General features: G+C 47.4%; 1 protein-coding gene across 1 annotated transcript in view; it reads left to right on the forward strand.

Moving 5' to 3' along the window:
* The window catches only part of slc13a5b (solute carrier family 13 member 5b), a gene marked incomplete at its 3' end in the record, with an annotated part of 6,191 nt that extends 1,995 nt beyond the window's left edge, over window positions 1–4,196 (forward strand). The window contains 9 exon segments of the mRNA XM_080006693.1: window positions 50–113; window positions 259–433; window positions 533–655; window positions 784–996; window positions 1,125–1,231; window positions 1,310–1,428; window positions 1,556–1,717; window positions 3,748–3,885; window positions 4,071–4,196. Coding sequence (XP_079862819.1) covers window positions 50–113; window positions 259–433; window positions 533–655; window positions 784–996; window positions 1,125–1,231; window positions 1,310–1,428; window positions 1,556–1,717; window positions 3,748–3,885; window positions 4,071–4,196 — 1,227 coding nt within the window.
* Window positions 4,197–7,820: the final 3,624 nt, after the last annotated feature.

Genomic DNA, 7,820 nt, shown 5'->3' on the forward strand with positions numbered 1-7,820 from the left:
CAACAACGGTGAAGTGGAGGTGCCTGGGATCTCTGGGTCCGAGGAGCAGACTCAGCTGGCGGAGGCCGATGGCAAACCGCCGCCAAAGATGGAGAAACAGAGCGAGGGTCAGGGTGAGCGAGTGGGCCGAGCCGCGGCCCTTTTTTTTTTTTTCACGTAGTTTTACATGAAAACGACGTTTTCCGGCGGGGGGGTGAGTCGATGTTTTTGTTCCACGTGGCTAATAACCCACTCTGTGCCCTCCACGCCGATGTCCAGTTGTCGTGACTTTCCTCAACGCCTCGGCAGAGGCTGCCAGACGTAAGGAGGCTGCAGAAAGAAAGAAGATGTGCAAAGGCATGACCCTGTGTGTTTGCTACGCCGCCAGCATCGGAGGCACCGCCACACTGACGGGAACGGGCCCCAATCTGGTGCTCAAGGGCCAGATGAACCAGTGGGTGTCCATCATGCCGATACACAGTGATTATAAGAACGTTACGTTCCATTTCAACGTGAATTACAGTTCATAATTCACAGTTTGGGTTGCCTCTAGGCTCTTTCCTCAGAATGAAGATGTTATCAACTTTGCGTCCTGGTTCGGCTTTGCCTTTCCCAACATGATTCTCATGCTCACGCTGGCCTGGCTCTGGCTGCAGTTTGTCTTCATGGGATTCAAGTGAGTTCGGCGGCCATCGGAAAATCCGGCTGACACGGCCGCGAGGCCTCCGTCAGGCGCCCGTGTCATTTTTCAACGCACTCTGACGCAGAGGTTCTCTCTCTCTCCCTCTCTCTCTCTATCCGCAGCTTGAGGAAGACCTGGGGGTGCGGGTCGGTGAAGACGGAGAAGGAGGTCGCCGCGTACGAGGTCATCCGCGAGCAGCACCGCCAGCTCGGCCCCATGTCTTTCGGGGAGCTGAGCGTCCTCGGCCTCTTCGTTCTGCTGGTGGTGCTGTGGTTCACCAGGGACCCCGGCTTCATCGCGGGCTGGGCCACGGATGTCTTCAACTCCAAAGCAGAGTTTGTATTCTTTTTTTTTTTTTTTGTACTATTTATCTTCCTCCTGGCTGTGGTAAATGTCTCTGTTTGTCCCGAGAGGACGGTCGTGAATTTGTTCATTTGCCGTTTTCCTTTTGTCCGTCGCTCAGGTACGTGACTGACGCGACGGTCGCGGTGTTTGTCGCTGTCCTCCTCTTCGTTCTGCCGTCTAAACCCCCACGTCTGTGTTCCTGGAGGTCTCAAGGCATTGACACGGGTGAGTTGTCTTCCAGTGGGTAAATCGTTGCGCGTTTCTTTTTAGACGGCATATCATAAAACACGTTTTTTTCTCCAGCGCCCCATCATACCGGCCCCACTCCGGCTCTGCTCACCTGGAAAGTGGTCCAAAAGAAGTTACCGTGGAACATAGTGCTTCTTCTTGGGGGAGGCTTTGCCCTGGCTAAGGGCAGCGAGGTAAATGGCCCACGGAGACTCATCAACCACGACCGCCATCTCTGTTTTAATGGCCGCTCTTCTCACGTAGATGCGTCCCGCGTTCCAAACGTCATGAAATGCTGGTGACGTCGGCGTTTCTCTGCAGGAATCAGGACTTTCAAAGTGGATGGGGGATCAAATGACTCCCCTGCAAACCATCCCTCCGTGGGCCATCGCCGTCATTCTCTGTCTGCTGATCGCAACGTTCACAGAGTGCACCAGCAACGTGGCCACGGCCACGCTCTTCCTACCTGTCCTGGCCTCCATGGTAAGTGTGGTAGAATTTTAGATATATAATTTGAACCTTTCCCGCAGACCCTCTGTTTGATGAGTACCACACCGGTCGTTATAATAGCTTTTGTTGTCGTCCTTCCTTTCCCCTGACCACACTTGCTCCTGAAGACACTGCCCTCTTCTACCCGCTTCTTTAACCAAGTGCTTCCCCCCTGGCCGTGCCTCCTTCCCCGGGACATTCATTATAATGCCTTTGCTTACCGGACCCCTGCTGTTTCCCGCGCCTTTCTCCTTGGGAGACACTTTTGAATCTTTTGTTTGGATAGGGTTTCCCCCCTGACCACGCCTGGCTCCTTGGGACCTTCATTATAATACCTTTGTTTAATTAACTGCTTACCTGAAACCACGGAGACAATTTTACCACAATCCTCCACTTCACTGTCTTCACTGGGACCGTGATATGTTGTGAGTGTGGGGATCGCACCGTGGGGAGCACAGCAGAAAACCCCCACGCTCCCCGCCAGGAGCTCCAGCATCGCCCCAAGCTGGTCCCCGCTCCCCGCCGCCGAAGGGCCGGTGCTCCACACCGCTTCCACTGTAGTGTTGGGTTGTTAATGAACGATCTGATTCCTTGAAACGGCTCAAAATACTTGTTTTTCCAAGTTTTACAGTTTTATGTTGTTTGTTTAAGTTGCTGTCTCCTCTACTGTTTTGTTCCCAATCACCCTGGAACCATGACACGCCGGTTTTCTGACGGGTTTGTGACGTTGAACGTGATGCCCCAGAAAAAAAAAACACATTTCTCCAGCAACAGGAAAGGTGTCAAACCGCTTTTTTTCTTTAAGCAGGTCTACCCCGGTTTAAAAAGCTGGGGTAAACCTGCTAATTTTTCGTGTGAAAACGGTATTATTTAAACCTCAACTCAAGACCACACAGATGGAAGAGTGGCGTTCTCGCAAACCTGTATGACCCTTACTTTTCCCCCATGGGCCCACGTGTTTATGTATTAAATTATATTCAACGTTTGTCCTATTGTCACATTGAAATCCCTTCGTCAAGGATTTGATTATTCTACATCGGTGAGGATTGTCACTGCAGAAGTAAAACACAAATACATGCTTTTACACAATCAGTTTTACGGTTATTGAGGCACAAAGCATTGGCACTCGGTAGCGGTGGCTCTAAGAGGTGAAATATCCAGCGTCTCGTTTCGCAGGCCGTTTTGCAGGCCGGCCTACATATCCCGGTTTGGCACTCCCCCAGAGAACCATCAGGGGCTGAATGCGTTAGGTCCCCCTCCACCGGGCCCCTCCTCCCATTAGCAACCTGCCAAACACACCAATTCATCCCAGTGTCTTGTTCCCGCCCTGTTGCCGCCAAAGAATGGTATCACTGTGCCCAGTAGCCGAGGCCTGAGAACGCACTAGAGCCAGACTGAGACAGAATGTGACAGGGGCATTCAGAGGCACATTTGTATTGAGAGCACATGGGGGCACATGCGGGCGTCCATCTCCTCTAAAAGGGGGGTGAAGGCGGTGGCAGGGGGCTGCGACAGAAGAGCGTTCCACTGTGCAACTGAAAGCAGTGAAGGAACACTATTGTCGCTTCAAAAAAAATGTCCACGCCATAGCGATATGCAGTCCAGCTGGACGAACCCCGGTAATTATAGAGTTTAAAGTACGTTTACCATTTGTTTATTTGAAAGCCAGAAATTACTGTTGGGGTTGCCGGCTCCTGTGCCGTGGCTCGTGTCATCGAGACGGGAGCGCCGTAGCGTAATGTGTTTTGCATTGTAGTAGCCTGCCATTATTGCCACATCCGCATTGCTTTTCCATCTCGGCCGTCCTGAGTCAGCCCCAAAGGGTACGACAATTACATTTTAATTACACCCGACGGACGAGAGTTCTCACCCATTACCGAGTTGCGCACATTTTAGTCAGAGTTATGAGTCAGTGATTACGGTGCGGAAAAAAAATAGTCGGACGGAGAAGTGGAAGGATTTTCCATAGAAACACGCTTCATCCCACGCTGAGGTCCTTGAAACGGTCTTTGTGTTTGTTCCAGGCTCAGTCCATCGGCATGAACCCCCTGTACGTCATGGTGCCTTGTACTCTCAGTGCCTCATTCGCCTTCATGCTGCCGGTCGCCACGCCGCCAAATGCCATCGTCTTCTCCTATGGCTACATCAAGGTTTCTGACATGGTAAGTCGGACGGTGTTTAGCCGGGTGCACTTGTCAAAGTATAGTCTTCTCGTCTGCAGGTCTACGGTTAACCGTAGGCCATGATTACATCGGCCAAATTCTGCTGCGTTACAATGTCGAAATGAACGTCCCGCCTCCCCTGTAGGCCTCACTTAATTTCACTGTGCATCTCCAATTTACACCAGGCCAAGACGGGAATAGTCATGAACGTCATCGGAATCCTGTGCATTACCTTGGCCATCAACAGCTGGGGAAAGGCCATGTTCCAGCTGGACACCTTCCCCTCCTGGGCCAACGCCACTGGAGTGTGAGCCCCGTCGGGGTGAGGTCACCGAAGATGCACCGAGCCCACCCACCCCGGCTCTCCCAAAACTTGAGTTCTGACCGGAGAGTTTGCACAGGTTAATCGGGTGGACCGGAACTTTTAGGGTCGTTTTTTCGTTTGTGCTGGAGAGAGTCGCTCGTAAACGGAAGCAGTGATGAATGTCAAAATGAATGGAACGAATGGCTGGAGTCAAGTCGTGTTGAATTTACAATGTACTTTTCCAATAGTGACCCGGAGCAGTGCACTCGAGGACTGCATACCAGTATGTTTGGATGCAGATGAAAGAAAAACTAAAACAGAAAACATTATGTTCTTTCGACAGCTTCCTAATACCAAATATTCAAAACAGTTGATAAGGTCAATCCCACATGTCAACACGTGACCACAACACTTTAAATCCTAAATCTTTTTAAGGTCGCAACAATAGTTGTTGTTTTTTTTTTTTAAATCAAGGAAGCAACCAATATCTCACTTGTACTTTTGTACTTTCGTTGACATCTGGCGCTGCATTACTTCCAACATCACTTGAACTTTTACTCAATTGACCGGCGTGTTATCACTGCGGAAACAGATCCCTTGTGTACATTGTGAAAACATGTTGATTTATTGTATGTGTTGTCTCCTTTTTTTATATATATATATATATATATATTTAAATCCATCTATGCTGCAATTTTGTAATTTCTTAAATACGTGTGAATTTTTTTTATCTGACAGCCATAGCTGAGGTTGAATGAGGATGTGACCCGGGAGGAACATAAAAAAACGCGGGATTCTCAAAGTCGTGTCATGACTGCCGAGTGCTCGCGTCCAAAACATCCCAAATGCCAGCCATGCAGAGAGAAGCGTCTTCACAACAACAAAAGCAGCCAAAGACATCAGCGAATGCACGTCCGTCACGCTTGTTATTGTTGAAGCAATTAAAATTTTTCCAGATTCTTATTTTAATCACAGGTTTACCGCTTCCTTTTCTAATTTTCGACAAAGACATTCACAATGGTTGAAGAACACTGTACACTGATGTATAAATATGTTGATAAGAAACCTGAACAAATAACATGATCTTACAACGAGTATAAATGTCAAAAATGGTACAGTACTGGGGTCTATGTGAGAAAATGCACAATTCTTATTTGGCTCAAGTCATGTGTTTAATTTAAAAAAAACTTTATTTGCAAGTTATATGTTCCATTTTTGTTTTTAACTGCAGTTGGACGTGTATAAACTTTTTAAAACACAAAAAGCCATTTCAGAGACCGGGTAGGAAACAGCCCTTTCCGAGTCCTGGCTTAAAAAAAAAAAAAAAAAGACCCAGCAACGTCATCCCGTGTTGTAAAACCTATAGAGGTCACACTGTCATCGCCAGTCGCCTCTTTCTCAACTCCATAGGCTCGGTGCCCGTATCTGAAAGTCCAACTGTTTTTCCCCCTTGGCTTCTTACCCGGTGACCTCTCGTCTCAGATTTGATCCTGTAAACGCAGCGCGCAAAGCTGCGGTTATCCCGCGGCGGGGGCCACGCCTCGCCCGCGCCTTATGTCGCTGACCTGCGTGAAGCAAGGGTCCAAATAGAAAACATGTTTTGTTTTTTTCTCAACGCAATGATTACCGTCTCAACTCAAACGCAAAGAGGATATTTCGCAATTATTTCCACCGCCTAAGATACTTGAAATCCCGCGGAACAGCCGTGTGCAGAGTTGCTGTTGAATCATACGTGGACCGGTGTACGTTTTTCAAAGGGTCAATTTTACGACGCCCCTGAAGCAGGATTACCCATTTTATCAAGAGGACAGTACAGTCTAAAAGTGTGTGTGTGTGGGGGGGGGGTTAAATCTGCCAAAAACGGTCAGGAGAAAAATCAAGGACGGAACAATCAAATCTTAGTAGTTAACAAGCGGTTGAGGGTATAATCCGCTTCAGACCCCTATGATCTTGTGTAATTACAGTTCCTTTCTCTCCCTTCCCTCCTTCCCGCCACCCACTCATTATCCAATTGAAAGAGGTCCTCATGTATCAGAGCTTCTATTATTGGCTCTATATACATTTAAGGGTTTTAGTATGAGAGGGAACCTGCGGGCTCTTCTCTTGACCGGAGATTTTGTGCAATTTTAAAGTTATGAACACGAGACTACATTTCCCAAAAATCACATTTACTTTCTCAGCAGGACCTATTGTTTGCAGGGGGCGGCATATCGAATGACCTGCAGCCTCGTATTCCATCACTTGCGATCTGACAAAACCTTCCAATTGGTGTATTTTTTCAAGCAGCCCCCCCCCCCCCCCAGACCCCCCTCCATATCAGTTTCTTAAAAAAAGACAAAAGACATCTTGTCCAATACAAGCAACCCTGTGTCACACTCAAAGGATTGCGAGCCGCACTGGCCTCGGTTGGTCCTTTGCGTCTCAAATTCTCTGACCAAAGATAACGCAAAACAAGCCTCCCATTGAAAGACGGGCGACCCTTCCTAGAGTTAATCAGATGAGTTGGTGGTGACCTGGCCAACAGGTTTTACTCTCGTAAGTTTTAGTTGGACAGCATGGCATTCAATGAATTAAAACAATGGTACACAAAGAGCCTTTTCTTTTAAAATTATATTAAAATGTCTCAACATCCATCCTCCATCCATTATCCATTAAATACATAATTATATTTTCAACAAACCTGTACAAATAAATAAAATTTTCCAAATCCGGAAGAAAACTTAAAAGTCCATATGTAATATCAAATGTTCACATTTTTGGTTTTTATGGTGGTGAGGTAATTGTATGAATTAATGTGATTTCGTAGCAGATTAACTCATAGTTGTTTTTTTGTTAACGCTTTGGGAAGAGGGTTTTTTAGGTCCACAAATAGTGATTTGTTTATCATTTTCAATGTTAATGTAGTGAATGACAACGCTCACAGACATTACCATTACTCAATAATACTGAATAAACTCACTTTTAGGCATGATGCAATGCGTACAGAACAAGTGTTTTATCATAAGGTTGTTTTCATGAAGGTAGAGGAAAATGCTGCCTTTGTGTGCGTGGCAGACGAGGGGTGTGGTTGAGCCGCGGTCTGCAGGTGACGGCGACGGCTTCTTCCCACAGCGGCGCAGCTCTACCGGGTCCGTCCGATCGCCCCCATTAGAGCCGATTGGTCGGACCCGGTTGGAAGAGTGCCCAGCTGACTTTAGAAACCTCCTACCTCAGGGCAGGGACTAACCGGCCCAAGAGCAACTCTCAGTGACGTAGGTGCACAGAGTTTGGTCGAACCAAGAGCCAGTGCGGCACAGGCAACTGCCATTTTCAGAAACCCATGTAAAACGTTAACAACCAAAAGCCTAAGCCAAAAATAGGACGCTTCATTTAAAGCAAACATGGCTTTATTTACATACATTATTTACATACATTTAAATCCAAAACACTTGCATAAAAAAAAAAACAGCGCCCCTCCTCCCCGACCTTGCCGCAGACTCTGAGTAGCATTGCTCTGGGTGGCGACCGGCCCACGTACACTCAGTACCAATACAAAACAATAAATATAGTGTTTTTATTGTAGATGTTTTTATTTCACTTGTCTTATTTTCTAGCGTTGATTGAATGAAACAAAAAGTCCCGGTGCGGTGTC

This window comes from Zeus faber, assembly GCF_960531495.2.
Source record: "Zeus faber genome assembly, chromosome: 9".
In the NCBI taxonomy this organism is placed as follows: domain Eukaryota; kingdom Metazoa; phylum Chordata; class Actinopteri; order Zeiformes; family Zeidae; genus Zeus; species Zeus faber.